The following is a 24,214-nucleotide window of genomic DNA, read 5'->3' on the forward strand; positions in this document are numbered from 1 at the left end:
GTCAATAAATATCCCATTATTAAACAACAAATATATCTGATTCTTTGCCATTGCAATCCTATTAAATTTATGCACTGTAGATGCTGCTTATAAATTAGACAAAAGAGTAAATTGTACATTTAAACGGTAAATGGACTGAATTTATATAGCGCTTTTCCAGTTATACAGACCGCTCAAAGCACTTCACACTAGAGCCACATTCACCCAATCACACTCACTAACACTCACACATTCATACACCGATCGGTAGGCAACTTGAGGTTAAGTGCCTTGCCCAGGGGCACATTGAGAGGAGGAAGCTGGAATTGAACCCACAACCTTCTGATTGCAAGACGACTACTCTTCCTACTGAGCCACAGTCGCTTTCAAGGGTTAATGCATTAAATAAAAAATGAAGATGATAATGATTCAATCCATTACTGTCAAAATGGTAAAGTACTTGCCTGGAAATTAGTTTAAAAGCAGCAAAGTCCAAAGCAAAATCTTTAAAGCATTTTGGAAAGCTTTAAGAAATATTGAACGAGTCCATTTTAGAAGATTACAAGATCTGTCTTCTAGTGAAGAATGACTCCAGCTTCTTGGGCGACATTGTTTGTTAAACTCAGTTTTGGATTCATATCATTTTATTACCATAACTACTTGACAAATTTGTCTTTTTGGATATTTAAAAATGAGAATGTCCTCCAAATTCACATGAGAAGGATATGCATTTAGGTTCTCCTCCTCTTACAGTTTTAATGAGAAATAATACATACAAATGGTGGTGAAAATATTTTTGTTACCTTGTTCCCATCATTTTTCCATCACCTGTCAGTTTTCCCCTCCATCGCTGGAACCCATTGAATATTTCACATCTTCATCAAAATCTCTGTTTCTGTCCCTTACTAACAGCCCATACAACTCTGCTGACCAAAGCAGCTGTCTCCTCTTCACACTCTAATAGTGCTAGATTTCTATTTTTAGAGGAAAACGGTGTAAGGTTAGTACTGATCAATATCTCTCCTTCTGCAGTGTTTTCCTCCCCGGGGGCAGAAATTGATGTGAAAGAGGCATTTAATTTGTGCTGTAGAATTGGAGTGACTTGATCGATTGATCTAGCTTCAGTGCAGCACTTACAGATTTTTGTTTACAGACTAGAAATAGAAAGCCGAGCTGGTTTACTTACAATTTTTTTCTCTGCAGTGAAGATCAAGAGGGCTGAACCCAGGGTTAGGACAATTTGAAGCCTTTCTACCAAATTTGTTTTAACAAGACAGTAAGCTTCAGTGCGGGGTAGAGAGGCAAGAGGGCTCTTAACTAAAAAAAAAACTGTCAGTAGGTTTTGCACATAAAAATGATTAAAAATAAAGACTCGGCGCAGCACAGTGGTAGAGCGCACAACCCATATATGGAGGCTTCAGTCCACGATGCAGCTGTCCCTGGTTGAGTCCCGACACTGGTGACCTGTGGTGCATGTCTTCCCCCTCTCTTCACCCCACTTTCTATCTGCCTACTTTCTAATAACAGAAATAATAGAGGCCACTAGTGCCACTGAGAAGTGGGACGTGCAATATTATTTGGCCCCCTTGTGTTAATACTTTGTAGCGCCACCCTTTGCTGCAATTACAGCTGCAAGTCGCTTGGGGTTTGTCTCTATCAGTTTTGCACATCGAGAGACTGAAATTCTTGCCCATTCTTCCTTGCAAAACAGCTGGAGCTCAGTGAGGTTGGATGGAGAGCGTTCGTGAACAGCAGTCTTCAGCTCTTTCCACAGATTCCCGATTGGATTCAGGTCTGGACTTTGACTTGGCCATTCCAACACCTGGATACGTTTATTTGTGAACCATTCCATTGTAGATTTGGCTTTATGTTTTGGATCATTGTCTTGTTGGAAGATAAATCTCCGTCCCAGTCTCAGGTCTCTTGCAGACTCCAACAGGTTTTCTTCCAGAATGGTCCTGTATTTGGCTCCATCCATCTTCCCATCAACTTTGGCCATCTTCCCTGTCCCTGCTGACAAAAAACAGGCCCAAACCATGATGCTGCCACCACCATGTTTGACAGTGGGGATGGTGTGTTCAGGGTGATGAGCTGTGTTGCTTTTATGCCAAACATATCATTTTACATTGTGGCCAAACAGTTCAATTTTGGTTTCATCTGACCAGAGCACCTTCTTCCACATGTTTGGTGTGTCTCCCAGGTGGCAAACTTTAGACGAGACTTTTTATGGATATCTTTGAGAAATGGCTTTCTTCTTGCCACTCTTCCATAAAGGCCAGATTTGTGCAGTGTACGACTGACTGTTGTCCTATGGACAGACTCTCCCACCTCAGCTGTAGATCTCTGCAGTTCATCCAGAGTGATCATGGGCCACTTGGCTGCATCTCTGATCAGTCTTCTCCTTGTTCGAGATGAAAGTTTAGAGGGACGGCCGGGTCTTGGTAGATTTGCAGTGGTCTGATGCTCCTTCCATTTCAATATGATTGCTTGCACAGTGCTCCTTAGGATGTTTAAAGCTTGGGAAATCTTTTTGTATCCAAATCCGGCTTTAAACTTCTCCACAACAGTATCTCTGACCTGCCTGGTGTGTTCCTTGGTCTTCATGATGCTCTCTGCGCTTTGAACAGAACCCTGAGACTATCACAGAGCAGGTACATTTATACGGAGACTTGATTACACACAGGTGGATTCTATTTATCATCATCAGTCATTTGGGACAACATTGGATCATTCAGAGATCCTCACTGGACTTCTGGAGTGAGTTTACTGCACTGAAAGTAAAGGGGCCGAATAATATTGCACGCCCCACTTTTCAGATTTTTATTTGTTAAAAAAGTTTGACACATCCAATAAATTTCATTCCACTTCACGATTGTTTCCCACTTATTGTTGATTCTTCACAAAAAATTAGAATTTTATATCTTTATGTTTGAAGCCTGAAATGTGGCAAGAGGTGGACCAGTTCAAGGGGGCCAAGTACTTTCGCAAGGCACTGTATATAAAGTCGTTAACAGACATTGCTGTTTCACAAAAAAAGTCTTTTCAGGTGTTCTATTTAAAAATAAAATATTATGTGCAAACTCAAAAACAGTGTAAGACAGATCTCCTACAGGAAGCAACAAGAAAGACTGAAGAGTTGGAGTACGAGATTTTGGAAGACCATGACAACAAAGTTCTGGATTGTCAAAGTACAGGCTGATGTGCTCAGACTGACTGAATTAAGGTTACTCTCACATTCAGCTCTCTGTATATGTTTGAGTATTAAGCTTCTTGGTCTGAACTTTTATTGGGCCATTTCAACACATGGATATGCTTTGATCTACACTATTCTATAGAACTTCTGGCTGCATGTTTAGGTTCATTGGCCTGATGGAAGGTGAACATCTTCCTCAATCCCAAGTCTTTTGCAGCCTCTTGCCGGTTTTCTTCCAGGAGCGCCCTGTACATTTCTCCTATAAATGTGCAAGACGTACATGGTAAATCAGATGTTTGCAGTGGGATGAAACATAATTTGTTTGTATGTTTTATTTGAATATGTGCAAGTTATCAACAGTATAACATAAAATTGTATATTGTATATATTATAGATTAGCTATATTATAGCTATATTATAGGTAGCTATATACAGGGGATGGACAATGGAACTGAAACACCTGTCATTTTAGTGTGGGAGGTTTCATGGCTAAATTGGACCAGCCTGGTAGCCAGTCTTCATTGATTGCACATTGCACCAGTAAGAGCAGAGTGTGAAGGTTCAATTAGCAGGGTAAGAGCACAGTTTTGCTCAAAATATTAAAATGCACACAACATTATGGGTGACATACCAGCGTTCAAAAGAGGACAAATTGTTGGTGCACGTCTTGCTGGCGCATCTGTGACCAAGACAGCAAGTCTTTGTGATGTATCAAGAGCCACGGTATCCAGGGTAATGTCAGCATACCACCAAGAAGGACGAACCACATCCAACAGGATTAACTGTGGACGCAAGAGGAAGCTGTCTGAAAGGGATGTTCGGGTGCTAACCCGGATTGTATCCAAAAAACATAAAACCACGGCTGCCCAAATCATGGCAGAATTAAATGTGCACCTCAACTCTCCTGTTTCCACCAGAACTGTCCGTCAGGAGCTCCACAGGGTCAATATACACGGCCAGGCTGCTATAGCCAAACCTTTGGTCACTCATGCCAATGCCAAACGTCGGTTTCAATGGTGCAAGGAGCACAAATCTTGGGCTGAGGACAATGTGAAACATGTATTCTCCTCTGATGAGTCCACCTTTACTGTTTTCCCCACATCCAGGAGAGTTACGGTGTGGAGAAGCCCCAAAGAAGCATACCACCCAGACTGTTGCATGCCCAGAGTGAAGCATGGGGTTGGATCAGTGATGGTGTGGGCTGCCATATCATGGCATTCCATTGGCCCAATACTTGTGCTATATAGGCGCATCACTGCCAAGGACTACTGAACCATTCTTGAGGACCATGTGCATCCAATGGTTCAAACATTGTATCCTGAAGGCGGTGCCGTGTATCAAGATGACAATGCACTAATACACACAGCAAGACTGGTGAAAGATTGGTTTGATAAACATGAAAGTGAAGTTGAACATCTCCCATGGCCTGCACAGTCACCAGATCTAAATATTATTGAGCCACTTTGGGGTGTTTTGGAGGAGCGAGTCAGGAAACGTTTTCCTCCACCAGTATCACGTAGTGACCTGGCCACTATCCTGCAAGAAGAATGGCTTAAAATCCCTCTGACCACTGTGCAGGACTTGTATATGTCATTCCCAAGACGAATTACCGCTGTATTGGCCACAAAAGGAGGCCCTACATCATACTAATATAGAGCTTTGATTTCGTTCTATTATTCTATTCAAATTTTGTGTATTGCTGTGAGGCTCAGAAACCTGTTTTGACAAATCTGGCCTAAGATTTACAAAAACAATGGTTAACCCTTTCTTCAATTTCAGCCATGTTGTAATTTTGAAAATTCTTTCTAATAAAAAATAGCTTGGGTATTCTGGTTTATTAGTTATTTTTCATAATGCAGTTTAAGATATTTCAGATTTCTTTCATGTTATATTTATTTTCATCTAATAGTTTTTTTTATATTATTTTCTGTAAATTCTAGAATTGCACCGCTCAAGGTGGCAATAGGTTGGAGTGGCTCTGTTACTTTTCAATTTTATATAAACTACAACAACATTTAATTTCCCTTTAGGATTATTACAATATTTGTTTATTTAAATTGAATAGAATTTTTGCAAAACCTTAAAATGTTTGTTAATTTTATAAACAAGGACGGCAGTCTGTGTTTCAACAGGTTTGAATAAAAATCACATTTAGCTGTGTCTGTCTACAGTCCTCATGTATTTCCAGTCATGACCTTTTTGTATTAGCACAGGAGTTGGAGCCATATGTCTTCTGTGCACATTAGACACAAATTTGTTTCCTTCCCATAAGCAAAAAGAAAAAAGTCATCAGTCTTTTCTCTCATAATCAATGCTGCTACGCTTTTGATAGCATCAATCTGCCTAATTACTATTTGAAGAGAGCAGTTCATTGTCTGATTGAGTTGTGCTACAGTTTGACTCCACCAGAATTTGTTCCCTTTCTCCATTACGGGCTGGTAACCTACTTCAGAGCATCATTAGCTCCCACTTCAAGATTTGAGCCCTGAGCAGTGCAGAGAATGAGAGAGGGAGTGCAAACGTATGCATCTGTACGCTACACAATGAAGAAAGTTTTCACTAAAGCACAAGCTTGGGCATGTAGCCAGAGCTCCAAATCCTGCAGGGAGCAACACTGCTGTAACTGAACAGCAGCTTTGTTTATTATGAGGGCTGCTGGGGCGGAGTAAAGGAAGCATGATGTTGATGCTTATTTAGCAGACTGGCACAAGGACAGTGCCAGTGATCATTCCTACAACAAAGATACATGTGTAAATGTGGTGTTTGTGCAAAATCATCTACAGTCATTTTAACATTTGTTTTTCTGACATTCCTCAATACCTGGACATTTAATATAAATTTTAACAATACAGAGAAATGCGAGTCAAAGAAGTCACCCAAAAACCCTAGGTCATCAAATGACCTACAGCAGTCTCTTGCAACTGTTGTAAAAAGATATAAAGGTTCATGTCTGTGCAATCACAAAGAGACTGCACAAGCTTAACATTTTATGGGAGGTGTGCTAAGAGGAAACCTTTCCTCTGAAAGAAAAACATGGAGGCTAGACTGACGTTTGCCAGGGATGATATAGACAAAGACCAGGACATCTTGAAACATTTTCCTGGGACAGAAGATTGTACACCTGACTATGTGGTCACCAGAACAGAGGACATAAACTGAACATGGCATTTTAGGAAGAAAAGACTCATACTAACTATGAAGCATGGAGATGGGAGTGTCATTTTTGGGGATACGTTACAATAGCAGGACCTGGCCAGTTCACCGTCATAGAATTTAATTTTACCACGTATCAGAAGATCCTTGAGGAAATGTGATATCGACTATAAAAAGATTTAAACTGAAGCAGAACTGCATACCAGTAAATATGTGAAGGACTGGTTAAGAATTAACAAATGAGTCAGAGCCCAGATCTTGATCTCATTGAGATGCAATGCATGGGGTGACTTGGAACAGATTGAAGAAACCCCCAAATATATTACAGCTGAAAATTATATTACCGCTGAAAATTAGGCAAATTTTCCATAGGCTAATGCGTCTCACTGTAGTTAGAGTGTTAGGGGGTAGGGTGCCTTAACTTTCCTCAGCTGAAAAAGTCATTTTTGCTGATATCTTTTGATTAATGAGGTAAACTGTATATTTTGTTTTTCTCTGCTGCAATTAAGTCTCTGTCAATTATACACAAACCTTTAGTCCAGAAACCAATACACTAATCAATTTTGTTCACAGAGTTCAAACAGCCATAAAAACCCTTCATACACTCATATCAACCAGCACTAAGAAAGTAAGAAAAAAAAAAAGTAACTTGAAAAGCTTAAACATTCTTAAACACTGGTCTGTAGGTCTGCAACATATTAGAGAGGAATTAGAAAGATTCCAGGAGACATTTGCTGCCCACCACTTACAACCTGGCACTGCAATAAAGGTTTTTATGGTGGGATTAGACCCGAATTGCATCAGCTTTGGGCTTTAAAGCTGAAAAAGAAGCAGCTAACTGCATTTAAAGGGGATATATTATGCAAAATGCACTTTCTCAGCCCATACAGGGGTTGGACAATGAAACTGAAACACCTGGTTTGGACCACAATAATTTATTAGTATGGTGTAGGGCCTCCTTTTGCGGCCAATACAGCGTCAATCCGTCTTGGGAATGACATATACAAGTCCTTCACAGTGGTCAGAGGGATTTTAAGCCATTCTTCTTGCAGGATAGTGGCCAGGTCACTACGTGATACTGGTGGAGGAAAACGTTTCCTGACTCGCTCCTCCAAAACACCCCAAAGTGGCTCAATAATATTTAGATCTGGTGACTGTGCAGACCATGGGAGATGTTCAACTTCACTTTCATGTTCATCAAACCAATCTTTCACCAGTCTTGCTGTGTGTATTGGTGCATTGTCATCCTGATACACGGCACCACCTTCAGGATACAATGTTTGAACCATTGGATGCACATGGTCCTCAAGAATGGTTCGGTAGTCCTTGGCAGTGATGCGCCTATCTAGCACGAGTATTGGGCCAATGGAATGCCATGATATGGCAGCCCAAACCATCACTGATCCACCCCCATGCTTCACTCTGGGCATGCAACAGTCTGGGTGGTACGCTTCTTTGGGGCTTCTCCACACCGTAACTCTCCCGGATGTGGGGAAAACAGTAAAGGTGGACTCATCAGAGAACAATACATGTTTCACATTGTCCACAGCCCAAGATTTGCGCTCCTTGCACCATTGAAACTGACGTTTGGCATTGGCATGAGTGACCAAAGGTTTGGCTATAGCAGCCCCGCCGTATATATTGACCCTGTGGAGCTCCCGACGGACAGTTCTGGTGGAAACAGGAGAGTTGAGGTGCACATTTAATTCTGCCGTGATTTGGGAAGCCGTGGTTTTATGTTTTTTGGATACAATCCGGGTTAGCACCCGAACATCCCTTTCAGACAGCTTCCTGGTCTAACAGCTTGCTGAGAGTGCACCAGCAACAGTTTGGAAGTTGAGCTTAGTCAAGGACACTGATACAGATCATCTACAAATGCCTTGAATGGGACTATTTGAAATTTTAAGTAACAGATTTTACAGCCTTACATTAAAAAGCCTTTTACATACTTTTAAGTTGCCAAGTTCTGATTTCCATTTAATCATACAGATTCCAAGTTAAGTACATACATTCCAGTTGATCCTACAGGTCCTTCTCAAAATATTAGCATATTGTGATTTTCCATAATGTCATGATGAAAATTTAACATTCATATATTTTAGATTCATTGCACACTAACTGAAATATATTTCAGGTCTTTTATTGTCTTAATACGGATGATTTTGGCATACAGCTCATGAAAACCCGAAATTCCTATCTCACAAAATTAGCATATTTCATCCGACCAATAAAAGAAAAGTGTTTTTAATACAAAAAACGTCAACCTTCAAATAATCATGTACAGTTATGCACTCAATACTTGGTCGGGAATCCTTTGCAGAAATGACTGCTTCAATGCGGCGTGGCATGGAGGCAATCAGCCTGTGGCACTGCTGAGGTCTTATGGAGGCCCAGGATGCTTCGATAGCGGCCTTTAGCTCATCCAGAGTGTTGGGTCTTGAGTCTCTCAACGTTCTCTTCACAATATCCCACAGATTCTCTATGGGGTTCAGGTCAGGAGAGTTGGCAGGCCAATTGAGCACAGTGATACCATGGTCAGTAAACCATTTACCAGTGGTTTTGGCACTGTGAGCAGGTGCCAGGTCGTGCTGAAAAATGAAATCTTCATCTCCATAAAGCTTTTCAGCAGATGGAAGCATGAAGTGCTCCAAAATCTCCTGATAGCTAGCTGCATTGACCCTGCCCTTGATAAAACACAGTGGACCAACACCAGCAGCTGACACGGCACCCCAGACCATCACTGACTGTGGGTACTTGACACTGGACTTTTGGCATTTTGGCATTTCCTTCTCCCCAGTCTTCCTCCAGACTCTGGCACCTTGATTTCCGAATGACATGCAGAATTTGCTTTCATCTGAAAAAAGTACTTTGGACCACTGAGCAACAGTCCAGTGCTGCTTCTCTGTAGCCCAGGTCAGGCGCTTCTGCTGCTGTTTCTGGTTCAAAAGTGGCTTGACCTGGGAAATGCGGCACCTGTAGCCCATTTCCTGCACACGCCTGTGCACGGTGGCTCTGGATGTTTCTATTCCAGACTCAGTCCACTGCTTCCACAGGTCCCCCAAGGTCTGGAATCGGCCCTTCTCCACAATCTTCCTCAGGGTCCGGTCACCTCTTCTCGTTGTGCAGCGTTTTCTGCCACACTTTTTCCTTCCCACAGACTTCCCACTGAGGTGCCTTGATACAGCACTCTGGGAACAGCCTATTCGTTCAGAAATGTCTTTCTGTGTCTTACCCTCTTGCTTGAGGGTGTCAATAGTGGCCTTCTGGACAGCAGTCAGGTCGGCAGTCTTACCCATGATTGGGGTTTTGAGTGATGAGTTTTAAAGGCCTCAGGAATCTTTTGCAGGTGTTTAGAGTTAACTCATTGATTCAGATGATTAGGTTCATAGCTCGTTTAGAGACCCTTTTAATGATATGCTAATTTTGTGAGATAGGAATTTTGGGTTTTCATGAGCTGTATGCCAAAATCATCCGTATTAAGACAATAAAAGACCTGAAATATTTCAGTTAGTGTGCAATGAATCTAAAATATATGAATGTTAAATTTTCATCATGACATTATGGAAAATAATGAACTTTATCACAATATGCTAATATTTTGAGAAGGACCTGTAGTTATGAAACAATGCAGTCAAATTCAGTTTATTTTTCATTCATTCTTCTTTTATACCACTTTTTCCATAGTGGGTCATGGGGGGGCTGGTGCCTATCTCCAGCAGTCTACAGTGAGAGGCAGGGTAGACCCTGGACTGGTTGCCAATCCATCACAGGGCAACACAGAGACATACAGAACAAACAACCTAGCACACACTCATTCCCACCTAAGGGCAATTTAGAGTGACCAATTAACCAAACGGTCATGTTTTTGGACAGTGGGAGGAAGCCAGAATACCCGGTGGGAACCCATGCATGCACAGGAAGAACATGCAAACTCCATGCCGAAAAACCCCTGGCCAGGAATCGAAACTAGGACCTTCTTGCTGCAAGGCAACAGTGCAACCAACTGCGCCACCGTGCAGTTTATTATTCAAAATTGGTTAAAATGTTTTCTATCTACAAAACTCCAGCAGATTGCATCGAGTCAGTGACTTGCAGCATTCACGCCTTCTGGATGGAAGTATGTAGCAACACTATCAACAAACCACATGGTTTAAATTTATCCCCTAAAAACAAGATTGTTGGGAGTGTCTTTATATAATTGTGCTGAAACATGTTCACCTTTAATTGCTTATGTCAAAAAAGAAGATTGTCTTACAGAAAGTGTTGGGTCCCATATTGTTTAAAAAAAAACAAGGAACCAACACTCCAATGCAACTTGACTTCTGATACAAAATTAAACTGTATAACCAGTTATCATAGACTGGCTTTTATATGGCCATATATGAGACAGTCTATGATTTTATTTCTATTTTTATATCCTTTATATTCTAGTATTTTTATATATTTTATTTCTTTTCCAGAATGGATGTGGTAAAAACCTTTAAGCATGATGATAGGTTTCTCTGCATGTCCTGTGAAGTAACTAATTAACTTGCTGCAGTTTATAACTCCACTCGGCACCTTTTTAATGACTGTTATGGGAAACGGTTAACAAATTCTAATTTAAAGTAACTGACTGGCGAGACCGAGAGAATTATGGACAGGAATAATGAACATAAATGGGGAATTACCAAAAAGATAAAACTCTTAAAAAAAAAAGAAAAGAGAAGAACTGTAATGCTAAAAGAGGAAGTGGAATGAGAATAGGTGGAAATAAGTTTCATAAGGATGCATAGCTACAGTGTTTCTGGGCCCTCAGACTTACACATATGGAGCCGTCTTAAACATTAACGTTGCAGTTCCCCTTTGTGGTGTAAACAATTCCTGAATAGCCAATATAGTATAGATATACTCACAAGCTGCTTTATTAGAATAACCTGCTCAACTGGTTGTTATTTTAAATAACAAATCAGCAACCCACATAGCAGCAACTCAATGCATTTAGGTAGAGAAGTGATGAAGACAACTTGCTGGGGCTCACACTCGTCAGAATGAGAAAGAGAGGAGAATTAGGTGACTTTGAACATGTTGTTGCTGGTGCCAGACAGGCTTGTCTGGGTGTTTCAGAAACAGGCAATTTGTTAATATTTTCACGCTCAACCATCTCTCAAGTTTATAGAAAATGTTCTCAGAAATAAAAAATAAAGTGCCTGTTTGGTAAAAAAAATCTGTTGTTGGTATTTACAGTCAGAGAAAAATGGGTAGAGATGTTCAGGATTATAGAAACACAACAGAGGCTCAAATAAGCATTTGTTTCAACCAAGATATACTGAATATCATCTCTGAAAGTACAACACATCAAACCTTGAGTTACAGAGACAGAGTACACCAGTAACTGAGTTTATAATGCACACAAGCTCTTTAAAACTGGACACTAGCGGATTCCTGGTCAATTTGTGGTAAGATGGTAAGGTCAGAATTAGGCGTAAACATTCAAATATGGATCCTGCCTTGTATCCGTGTTTCAGGCAGGTGGTGGTGTAATGATGGGGAATATCTTCTTGGGCCCCTTAGTACCACATTAGCATTATTTAAACAGCACAGCCTACCTGAGTGTTGTTGCTGACCATTCCCATCCCCTTATGAGCAAAGTGTATCCATCTTCTGATGTCTACTGATGCCAGCAGAAAATGCACCATTTCACAAAGCTTAAATCATCTCAAACTGGTTCCTTGAACATGCCAATGAGTACAGTGTACTCCAGTGGCTTCCACAGCTCCCAGATAGCAGTTGAAGTACCTTTAAGATGTGGTGAAGCAGGAGAGTTACATCATGGTTTGACATCTTGTATCTATGTTTAAGACTCTTACTTTGAAGAAGGAGACTAAGGAGCTCTTGAGTGGTTGCATGACGAAGTCGACTAATGAAGACTCCAATGTTGGACTAGATGACAACACTTGGTTACATTAGAACTGCAGAAGCCTCCAAAACTGCTAAATCAGAATTAGAATCAGCTTTATTACCCAGTTTCTGACACAAACAAGGAATTTGACTCCGGTACACTTTGCTCTCAGAGAAGATTTTCTTTTAATACAGGTCCTTCTCAAAATATTAGCATATTGTGATAAAGTTCATTATTTTCCATAATGTCATGATGAAAATTTAACATTCATATATTTTAGATTCATTGCACACTAACTGAAATATTTCAGGTCTTTTATTGTCTTAATACGGATGATTTTGGCATACAGCTCATGAAAACCCGAAATTCCTATCTCACAAAATTAGCATATTTCATCCGACCAATAAAAGAAAAGTGTTTTTAATACAAAAAACGTCAACCTTCAAATAATCATGTACAGTTATGCACTCAATACTTGGTCGGGAATCCTTTGCAGAAATGACTGCTTCAATGCGGCGTGGCATGGATGCAATCAGCCTGTGGCACTGCTGAGGTCTTATGGAGGCCCAGGATGCTTCGATAGCGGCCTTTAGCTCATCCAGAGTGTTGGGTCTTGAGTCTCTCAACGTTCTCCTCACAATATCCCACAGATTCTCTATGGGGTTCAGGTCAGGAGAGTTGGCAGGCCAATTGAGCACAGTGATACCATGGTCAGTAAACCATTTACCAGTGGTTTTGGCACTGTGAGCAGGTGCCAGGTCGTGCTGAAAAATGAAATCTTCATCTCCATAAAGCTTTTCAGCAGATGGAAGCATGAAGTGCTCCAAAATCTCCTGATAGCTAGCTGCATTGACCCTGCCCTTGATAAAACACAGTGGACCAACACCAGCAGCTGACACGGCACCCCAGACCATCACTGACTGTGGGTACTTGACACTGGACTTTTGGCATTTTGGCATTTCCTTCTCCCCAGTCTTCCTCCAGACTCTGGCACCTTGATTTCCGAATGACATGCAGAATTTGCTTTCATCCGAAAAAAGTACTTTGGACCACTGAGCAACAGTCCAGTGCTGCTTCTCTGTAGCCCAGGTCAGGCGCTTCTGCTGCTGTTTCTGGTTCAAAAGTGGCTTGACCTGGGGAATGCGGCACCTGTAGCCCATTTCCTGCACACGCCTGTGCACGGTGGCTCTGGATGTTTCTACTCCAGACTCAGTCTACTGCTTCCGCAGGTCCCCCAAGGTCTGGAATCGGCCCTTCTCCACAATCTTCCTCAGGGTCCGGTCACCTCTTCTCGTTGTGCAGTGTTTTCTGCCACACTTTTTCCTTCCCACAGACTTCCCACTGAGGTGCCTTGATACAGCACTCTGGGAACAGCCTATTCGTTCAGAAATGTCTTTCTGTGTCTTACCCTCTTGCTTGAGGGTGTCAATAGTGGCCTTCTGGACAGCAGTCAGGTCGGCAGTCTTACCCATGATTGGGGTTTTGAGTGATGAACCAGGCTGGGAGTTTTAAAGGCCTCAGGAATCTTTTGCAGGTGTTTAGAGTTAACTCGTTGATTCAGATGATTAGGTTCATAGCTCGTTTAGAGACCCTTTTAATGATATGCTAATTTTGTGAGATAGGAATTTTGGGTTTTCATGAGCTGTATGCCAAAATCATCCGTATTAAGACAATAAAAGACCTGAAATATTTCAGTTAGTGTGCAATGAATCTAAAATATATGAATGTTAAATTTTCATCATGACATTATGGAAAATAATGAACTTTATTACAATATGCTAATATTTTGAGAAGGACCTGTATATATAATAATGGAAACGATGAACAAGACTTACTGGAAGTGATGGTAAGGCCCCCACAGAGCCCTGATCTCAACATCATCAAGTGTGTCTAGGATTACATGAAGAGACAGAAGGATGTGAGAAAGCCCACATCCATAGAAGATCTGTGGTTAGTTCTCCAAGATGTTTGGAACAACCTACCAGCCGAGTTCCTTCAGAAACTGTGTGCAAGTGGACCTAGAAGAATTGATGCTGTTTTGAAGACAAAGGGTGGCCACATCAAATATTGATTTGATTTAGATTTTTCTTTTGTTTATTCACTGCATTTTGTTGATTGATGAAAATAAATGATTAACACTTCCATTTTTGAAAGCATTATTTGTTTACAGGCATTCTTCTTTACAGCAGCCTAAAACTTTTGCACAGTACCGTATATACAGAATTGACTTTACAATGGAATATAATGTGAGATCAGTCCTGCATGGTGTACTGGAGCTCTGACTGTCAAGTGTTCATCAGAGAAACAGCCTGGGGGAAGAAACTGTCTCTGAGGCGACTGGTTTTAGCAGACAGCGCTCTGTAGCACCGACCTGAAGGTAAACGTCTAAACAATTTATGTGCAGGGTTGGGATCTGCAGAGATTTTAGCTGCCCTTTTGCTGACCCTAGACTTGTATACATCCTGGATAGAGGGAAGTTCAGCCCTGATTGTTCGTTGCAGTCTGGACCTGTCCTGTTTTGTGGATGAGCCAAACCACACTGAGATGGACCAGAAGCTCCTGTGGAAGGTTGTACTTCTTGAGTTGCCTTAGGAAGGTCAGTCTCTGCTGGGCCTTCTTCCAAACATTGTCTATGTGTGTGAGGACCATCTCAGGTCTCGAGAGATGGTGGTTCTTAGAAACTGGAAGTGGTCCATAGCAGACACAGTATTGTTGAGGATGGTGAGGGGGATATGTGGAGGTGGTGTTCTCCGAAAGTCCACCATCATCTCCACAGTCTTGAAGGGGTTAAGTTCCAGGTGGTTCTGACCACACCAGTGTACAAGCTGATCCACCTCCTGTCTGTATGCAGACTCATCGCTGTCCTTGATCAGACCAGCGACAGTGGTTTCATCTGTAAACCTTTTTGTAAAAACTATTTGTAATAAAATTTGAGAGAAAAATAGAAAACTATAGAAAAATTATTTCATTTAGAAATGAACTGAAATTATAAGTTGAGACATTTTCTCTTTGGCTTCATTTCTTCCCTACTAGTGTTGCTGTCTGTTATTGCATAACAAATAAAAACTAAAAGGAATGTCCTGAATATAAAGGGAAAAATGGCACAGAATCCAATCATGCACTAAACAAACTTTTTAAAGGCAATAAATTTTTTTTTTTTAATTTAATGAGGTAGAAATTAATGAAGGTGTGACAGAGGAAAAGGTGCAGATGCTTGTAAAACAGATACAATGTTTTTCTTTATAAAAAGGACAGAGAAAAGCATTTATAAGGCTTCTTCCTAGTGTACCCACAGTAAATACAAACACCAGAACCAGGCACGAAAGGGGAAATAGGAAAGTAGGAAAATGAGTTGAGGAAATGAGGGAAACCTCGACGCTGATGATGATGGGGGTGGAAGTCATTTTGAAGCAGGAAATTCTGAAGCGATTACAGAGAAAAAGAGGACAGGAAAAAACCAAAGAGGCTGTTTAGAAATTAAACCACACTCAGAGAAAACACAGCCAAAGTACATGTTAGACTGAGTTAATATAAACACTAATCCACAACAGTAATATGCTAAGTTTAAGAATTCATTTCTCTTTGATGGTTTTTGTATTTGAATGTAAACAGTAATAAGTTGCTAATTGAAGATTAAACTCCTTTTCAAGTCCTTTTTCAAAAAACTACACAATAACTTTTAATTTTGAAGGGTTTTAAATATTAGTCAGTGAAATTGAATTTTGGTTTATAGACAAATAAAATAATTTTCAGTGGTTAAATTTTAGATACCAGATACCCTTAAAAGCAACACTGGTAAACTGTACTCCTGCTGGACCACTAACAAAGGATATCATGGAACAAAGTTGTAAGTCTTTTCCAGATCCTCATAACTAATTTGGACCAGAAACAAACAACCATCAGTTTAAGCTCTTTGCAAAAAAAAAGAGTGATTGTGGATAAAAATTTGCAGCATCTTTCAGTTTCTAACAGCTTTGCTTTTAAAACAAACAGCTGGAGTCTAGTGATCCACAAATGTCACTCATAGTGCCTTTTTACACATTGAAAGAGCAGCTGTTTCTAGATAAACAGAAGGAAAACAGCGGATGGAGGCAGCTGAAGCAACACAATCCAGGAGAGGACAAGCTTAGGAAGGAAAAATACGAATAGGACAAAAGCTGAAATCACAGGAGGAGGTGAAGATGATATGAGAAAGGTGGCAGCGAGACCAAGATTAAACTGTACTGCAGCTAAGCAGCCGAGATAACGAACCAGCAGGAGCGAGAATAAGTCGGACAAAGAGAGAAAAGAGTTTGGCTTGAGGATAGAGAAAAAGGGAGTCTCACTGAGCAAGAATAAACACCATGTGAAGATCAAAAAGACTGTTCCTTGATTTTTATACAAGCCTATATAAAAGAAGTTATGTACGATTCCTTTTGTCTCTACCTCCATCTGCTCGTGGCCACAAGGCGGCTCCTATCTGCCCTTAATAACAGCCATAGCTTTTAATTTCAGACCCATCATGGCAGCAGAAGGATGCGGCCTCTTTCTCTCCCTCATGCATTATTAATCCTCCATTACAACCTGTTGGCCGGCCCTCTGGAGGCTTGTGGCATGTTGTTGGACCACTTCGCAGATAATATCTACAGCATCATTATCAGAAGCACTAAACTGATTAGGTCACATTACCGTAGTTCGCCCAAAGGCCTCTGGCTGAACCTTGTCTGCTGGGTAACAATCTGGTCAGGGCAACAAGGTTTGGAGAGAATAAAACAAATAACACTGTACAAGTCATTCATACATATCCCCCGGCTGTTTTTGTATGTCAACCTTGGTCTATGGATCAGACTAAGATTATTCATCTATAACTGAAACCAGGAAGTGGCAAGCCCAGGCAGGCCTGTGATTGGTAGTTTCTGGAGAGACTGTAGATGCCAGCTGGCAGCCAGTGTAGACCAAACAACCAGTCAGCTGCACAGATCTGAGGAACAATACACTGCTGGCACACACACAGCCACCCTACTCTCATTCGTGTCTACCAAAATGCATGCTTACTGTTTTGGATTATAGAAAGGACTTACTTTGAGCAGGTCTTTGGGATAATCTTGACCATCGTTCAGACCTTCTAGGTTGCCAATGAACTGCGTGCATGACATCCTTTTGCCAAGGTTCTGGGGAATAAATAGATTTAAAATAATTTCATATTGTCTTTATCTAACACATGCTGCCACACAGTTTAGCCTGATTTAGCCTGTTTATGGAAAGAAATTAAATCAGAAAATAAAATCTTTCTAAACATAAACAATCTATGCTTCTTCACCTCTTGGTCTCTCTATTAGATTTTGGACTATAATTCTGCTAATATTAATTTATTACCCGGGAAATTACAGTCATGGCCAAAGGTTTTGACATAAGCATAGGCGAAGCTAGGAAAGAGTCCACTTTAAATACCTCTAAAGATGTTGAATATTTCCTATACTAAAAAAAAAACCACTTTATGCAGGTCCAAACATGAAGAACTGAAGCACATTGTGTGGAACATCAGGTCCTGGCAGGTTTGATGAACACCCAGTTTGAACAGTGTGGGTCTATTTGAATCAAGGGTGTGGAATTCCTAATGTCCAATTGCATCAGGATGAGGTACATTACTCTTGGTGTGATGTCATAGTTTTTTTTAAATTCATATATAAAGAGTAACTGACTATCTGGGGAAGAAATCTTAATTATTTATAACTGCCCCAGAGTGATCACAAAATTATCATTGGAACCAATTAAGATCAAAATAAGTTAAGCCATTAGTTTCAACCAGCTAGAAGAAGCATGAATAAGAATAAGAGTGGTTGCGTAGTGTTTATGTTTCTTCTGAGACGACCAACAAATGATTAGTAAACATTCTACTCCAATCATGTTTGCACAGTCATAGCCTGTATAATATGCTATTCATTCTGAGGTATGCACTCAGGTCAGAATTAATACTGTATAAATGTGCAGAAACCTCCTATAGGGGCTTATCCTGAATCCCATCTCTTGAATTAATCATTCTCCCACAGCTCTGTGCCATCACCAAGCAGAGCCACCAATGACCCACATTTAAAAAAAAAAAAAGGCCGCGACTATAAAATGAACAGATTAATAACACAGAAAGAGGCTTAAAAGTAAAACCTTCAGACCCAGATCAGATGATGATTGCCTTAAGTTTATATCTGCAGAACTTCACAGTTAACACTCCTGTGTTTAAGGTACAGCTCTTCATTTCAGTGTGCTCATGTTGTGCCCCAACCATGGATGAAACATGGTCTGAACTGTACACAATCAAAGAGGCTGGTAGTAAACTCTGCATCTTTAATTACAAGCATTAACCTATTTTTAGTCCAGCCCACTCTTTCAAATTTATCCGTGTCAGCCCAGCTATCACACTTGGGAGGGGGGATCCAAGAGTAGACTACGATCTGGTATTCGTGTACCCGGCGATCAAAGACAACAAAAGTTAAGAAATGATCTGCTGTTCGTGAAACCAGAATTCATGCTAAAAAGTTAATAACGACAATTTGTCTTAAACTCTTTTTTCTGAGCTTCTGCAGAAAACAAATCTGAGCCAAAGATTATCCCAGATGAGACGGTTTCTCAAATCAAGTCTAGTGAAGTGGTTTTCCTCCTGCCTGAAAGAGGACAGCACAGGAACCACTTACATGCCTTCCTGTGGTAGTTACGACTGAGAGCAGCCGTCATAGTTCTTTGTTGACCTTCGCTACTCAACTCAACGCTCTTTGAACCTGCCGTCCTCCTGTTCTTCAGAATGATTCATGTATATGGCGTTTGGGCAGAGAAAATTAGTTTAGGAAGAAACTATCTATATATTGTTTATTTCATGGCGTTTTGCTATGTTTGTTGTGGTAAAACGGCTACCTGGTGAAGCTAATTTGAACAGGCCTCTAAGCCTTGATGCTAGTCTATTTGTTCTGTGTGGTGTTTTAAAGTTACGGCAAACGTTTTTTAATGAGGGATTTAAACACAGATTGGCCATGAAGTGCCTCTGGTACTCATATACACCTTAATATGGTATTTCAAGCTCTTGTGAAATTAAAAGGGTTGCTACATAGGCCATTTTTCCTTTTTTAGCCAAAACCACTAATGCTAGTGTCAAGAAGGTCAAATGTTTACATACAACTCATCGCCATCTTGTGAGTCCATAGACGTTCCTCGTTTCCCAATACTCCATGTGACGGCTAGTTAAAATAACATTAAGATCAATTGTTTCATTTGATCATTTTATTCCTAATTCGGCAAATAATATTACTTAAATATTATTTTTATTAAAATAATGGTGGCTGATTAAAACATTAAGAATCCAAAAAGGCTATTGACCTGTATTTTGGCAAATCATTCTTTAAAATATTATTTTATTTAAATAATGTTTCATTTATCTTCTGATTTGCATTGTGACTGGTTGTTTGAAGACATACCAATTGCTGCCCCTAATTAGTTGTAAAAAACTAGTTTAACCTAATTTCCAAATTTGTACAGAGTTTGTTTTAGTTTTTTTATTCCTTTGTTTTGCGTGGTAGTTTAGTTGAATTGTTCTAGCTCAGTAAATTTGACAACTGAAAAATGCTGACTTGGAGTTTAATTGTTTTTGTTTACAAATTCTTACATTTTGAAAAAAAAAAAGTTGTGAATTTATTCCATATGTGTGCAGAGTTTGCTGTTTTGAGAATGCCAGTGCTCGAATCATTCTTTCATCTATTGCTCTAATACCAAAGCCATGTCGGGCTGGTATTAAAATGACAATGCTTGACAGATCGAAAGTTATTTAATTAAATTATAAATAACTTGAGCATATTATTGCACAACACACAAATCACCTTTTTAATCACGTGCAGTTTTCCACATTGGTCTTCTAATCCACATACACACTGGTTCAAGCAACATAAGTCCAACAGTACCTACCTGACCATGTAGATCAGTGTTGAGCAGCATCAGGGCACAAGTGAGCGTATGAGCTGCATCTGCAGGATAAAAACAAAGTTCTCTTTGTTAAATAAGACAGTATAAAACTGTGCTGACTACTTAAAATACTTTTTTGCAAGGGTATCACACCAGTCCTTAAGGGTCAGAGTCCTGCATGCTTCAGATCTGTCCCTGTTGCTACACAGCATATTAAAATTTTACCTCCTCTGCAGGGGTCTGGCAATAAACATCCATTTGATTTAGGTACGTTAAACCAGAGAAACATATAAAACATGCAGGATACCGGCCCTTAAAACTGACTTCGGACACCATTGCTTTATGGCTATTAAAAGGAACAAAATACATAGTAGAAATACCAAAACACAATAATATTTAGAATGATAAAAACAACTATACAATTTGAATGTTTACAAAGACCAGAACCTAAACCTTGTCTCCTTGTCTATACTTGCATATACAAGGGTTGCAAAAGTATTCACACACCTTTAACCTTTTCAGGTTTTGCCATATTACAACCACAAACTTTAGTGTCCCTTGGGATTTTATGATAGATCAACACCATGAAGTGCATAGTTGTGAAGAGGACGGAACGTTGTAAGACATTTTCAAAATATTTTATGGACAAAAATCTGAAAAGTGTGGGTTGCTATTATATTCAGCCCTCTGAGTCAACACATTGTGTTGATTTACCAGTTGTGTGGGTTAAGATTGAAAATCATTGCCATAAAATCTCAATTAGATTTAGGTCTCGACTTTGACCGAGCAGTTCGATCACGTGAATATGCTTTGCTCTAACCCATTCCTTTGTAGCTCCTCCTGTATGTTAAAGGTTGTTGTCCTGCTAGAAGGTAAACCTTTACCCTGGTTTTAAGTCTTACTGCCTTTAATAGGTTTTTTTCAGGGTTGTCCTGTTTGCCTGACGTTGCCGCCAATGTTTGTTTCACAGTTTGGATTATTTATTCAGTGTGATGCACATATTTAGTTTAGTAAAATTGTGGTCTCATATGACCAGAATACCCTTTTCCCCATTTCCTGTGTCCAACAAGACATGAGGCAAACTGCAGACAGGTCCGTTTATGGGTTTATTTCAGCAATGGGCTTCTTCTTACCACTCTTACTTAAAAGATGGACTCTGGATTTTATTTCTAGGTATCAGAGAAAATGGGGTCTGAATACAAATATGTTAATATTTTTAGGCTTGAGCAGCAAAAGTGCTGCAAAGGCCCATTGTAATTTTGAAACTCGGAACACCATCTATCATTTTCCTTCCACTTCAGAAGTATGCACTACATTATGTTGGTTTATGACTTCAAACGCCAATAAAATATATTAAAGTATGGCTGTAACGGGACAAAAGGAGAGGAGTATTCAAGGAGTGTGAATACTTTTGCAAAGCAGAGTAGCTGCAGTCCCTAAGGTCCTCTGATGGGTCAAATGAATTTAGTGGACAAGTTTGATTGATTGATTGCAAGTACCAACAACCAAGTATTTTCAAGTCATCACATTGGCTTAAAACTGACATGGTATTTATGAACACTTTTATAAAGCGACAAGTTATCCTCCTGCATTTATGAAAGTAAAAAAAAATAAAATAAACATTTATCCTTCAAGGCTCTCTAAGTGTATTACCCTCAGCACTCACCCTCAGATGGAAGGAATTTTGGGTTGCACTCCAAGTAGCGCCGGGAAAAGTGTGACAGCACCCTCTCCCTCTCCTGAGTCTCCCCGATCAGAGCAAACTGCCTGAGGAAAGTCCTGCAGCACAAAGACAATTTATTCGCCAGATGGTTAACAAACAGAAAACTAGCTGCACACTAAAATGTGACCTAATTTGAATTTTTACAATAATCAATGTGCACTGCAGATGTTGATTAGTCTTTGCTTCTTTGGACAGCTGAAGAAACAGTTTTAGCCATTTTTCTAAAAACCTCAAAATAAATACGAATGACCATTGATGCAATACCATGCTTCCCCTCTAGAGAGCAGTGTTTACCAGAGGAGTATATCTCCTGAAGGCCCACATAACAGTATAGAAACATAAAACATGCAGATGTTACTTTAACTGAGGCCATAATGAACTATTGTGAGGCATGGACACTGACTTTGAGGGGAGAAGATAAACACAATGAAGTTTTAACTACAGCCATACTTAAAATATTCATGGCGTGCATTCATTTTTAATCAGAAGCATTTATGGTTTGTGCTAAAATGAAGTGACAGGCTTTCTTACCGCAGTGCTTGGTCAAGAGTGAGGCCGGTAAAAGTGAAGAAACTTAGATACTCTTCTGCAACCATACAGCTGAAGTTATTGCTGCAAAAACACATACTGATGATGCAAACAAATTTAGGTAACTAACACAATAACAAGAAAACAAAAAAGCATGAAAGCAAACACAGTTATGCGTTCAAACAGTTCCAGCTTCCTGGAACAAATGGTGTTTTCAGCATCATGCTGAGCAGATGCTTTTCGTCAGCATGTTATGATTTGGGGTTGTTTGGGCTTCTGGTTATGCTTTGGTTTCAAGTTTATCTAGTTAGATTTCTATTTGTTTGTATCCTTGAAGTTCTGTTTTTCTCCTGTCACGTTGTGTCCTGTCGGTTAATTAACTTTATTCGGTTCACCTGCACCAAGCTAATCTGTCTCCTTGCTCCACCTGGTTCACGCTCCATAAATACACACCTGTTCAGTTACTCATTGCGGAAACATTTTCAAATCATGCTCAAGTCTTGCGTTTTCATCATGCCAAGCCTGTCTTGCCAACCTGCCCATGTCTTTTTTTGCGGTAACCTTCTGTAGTGAGTTTTTGTTTACTAAATCCTTTTTTCATTCACCGTCATGCTGCCTGCTCGTCTGCATTCTGGGGTCCTCCATTTTACAAGTCCTAACAGAATGTTTCCGCCAACCACGGACCCCGCGGACAAGCAGAAGGCAGACGCCTTGGATCGCTGGGTTCAAGGTCAGAAGGAGGAGGCAATAAGGAATCTGCCCACCGACAAGGAGGTTCTACCCTCTGCACTGCTACTGGAGCAGATGGAGGTGAGGCGGTTCAGCGCCGTTCTCCGCCTCCTCCCCTGGCTGCGCACTCTGGTCCGGCAGTGAAGCCCTCGCCCTCCTCCCGCCGCAAGAAACGTCGGCGCGGAGCACCTTCCTGTGTTTCGGCTGGCTAGGAGGTGGTTTCCCTGCCAGCCGACGTGAGGGCTGCGGCAAGTAAGCCCGCATCCTCGTCTGCCACAGCACTGTCTCCCAGGCTCGCTGCAGCTCCGCCCATGCCGTCTTCGCTCGCTCCAGCCCGGTGTTCTGAGGCAACACCTGACGAGCTGGAGCAGCGTTTAAAGTTTTATGCTCGTCAAATGAAGATGTTCAGGAGGACCTCTCTCGTATTCCTCTCCTGAACTGATGGAGAGGATCAAGCAGATGGAAAGGGATTATGAGACTGCGGTAAGGCAGTTTTACTGCCGTCCGCCTACGCCGAGCCGGCGGAGCGCTGCAGCTGAGGGGTCCACGTCAGGTCTTCAGAGCGGTGCAGCAGCAGCTCAGTCCACGCCAGGTCTACAGCCTGTTGCAGAATTTTCGGAGGGGCCCGTTGGCGGACTGCCTCCACGACCAGGTCCTGAGCACCTTCTTGTTTTCCTCTGGGGGGTGCTCACGGAACACAAGCCTGACACACCTCAGCCTCCGAGGTTCCGGCTGGTGGCTTCAGCTCCTGCTCACGTCAGAGTGTTGTCCTCGTTCTAATCTCTGAATCCAGAGACGAGGGGTTCGAGGAGGCGCCGCCGAACCCTTTTCCTGAGGGGTTCAAGGAGCAGCATGTCCTCGTTCTGGCTTCTGAACCCAGAGATGAGGGTCCGCCGGGCGTCGTTTCCGCCAGGTCTTTGTCGTTGGCCGCCTAGGTCCTCGCCGCCGTCGCCGGCTGATCAGGCCTCTGAGTAGGGGGTCCTGGACTCCTCATGAACTCTGTGCCCGCACGGGACAGTCTCTTGGATGCCCGCCTGAAGACTGCCCATATAGTTAAACTATAATTTGTTCCCTACATTATTCACAGAAAATCAATAAAGTCTAT

At 41.0% G+C, this 24,214-nt stretch overlaps 1 protein-coding gene across 7 annotated transcripts in view; it reads right to left on the bottom strand.

Annotated features, from left to right (window-relative positions):
- The window catches only part of LOC124875096 (PH and SEC7 domain-containing protein 1-like), a 152,880-nt gene that overhangs the window by 68,422 nt on the left and 60,244 nt on the right, over window positions 1-24,214 (bottom strand). For 6 of the 7 annotated variants that reach the window (XM_047376930.1, XM_047376928.1, XM_047376929.1 and 3 more), the window contains 4 exons: window positions 22,384-22,464; window positions 21,796-21,908; window positions 20,133-20,191; window positions 17,267-17,356 (listed from right to left, as the gene is read on the bottom strand). In XM_047376930.1, coding sequence (XP_047232886.1) covers window positions 17,267-17,356; window positions 20,133-20,191; window positions 21,796-21,908; window positions 22,384-22,464 — 343 coding nt within the window. Of the gene's footprint in view, window positions 1-15,379; window positions 15,627-17,266; window positions 17,357-20,132; window positions 20,192-21,795; window positions 21,909-22,383; window positions 22,465-24,214 lie in introns of those variants that run through there. The other variant, XM_047376931.1, reaches the window with a different exon arrangement.

Source organism: Girardinichthys multiradiatus, chromosome 10 (genome assembly GCF_021462225.1).
Source record: "Girardinichthys multiradiatus isolate DD_20200921_A chromosome 10, DD_fGirMul_XY1, whole genome shotgun sequence".
In the NCBI taxonomy this organism is placed as follows: domain Eukaryota; kingdom Metazoa; phylum Chordata; class Actinopteri; order Cyprinodontiformes; family Goodeidae; genus Girardinichthys; species Girardinichthys multiradiatus.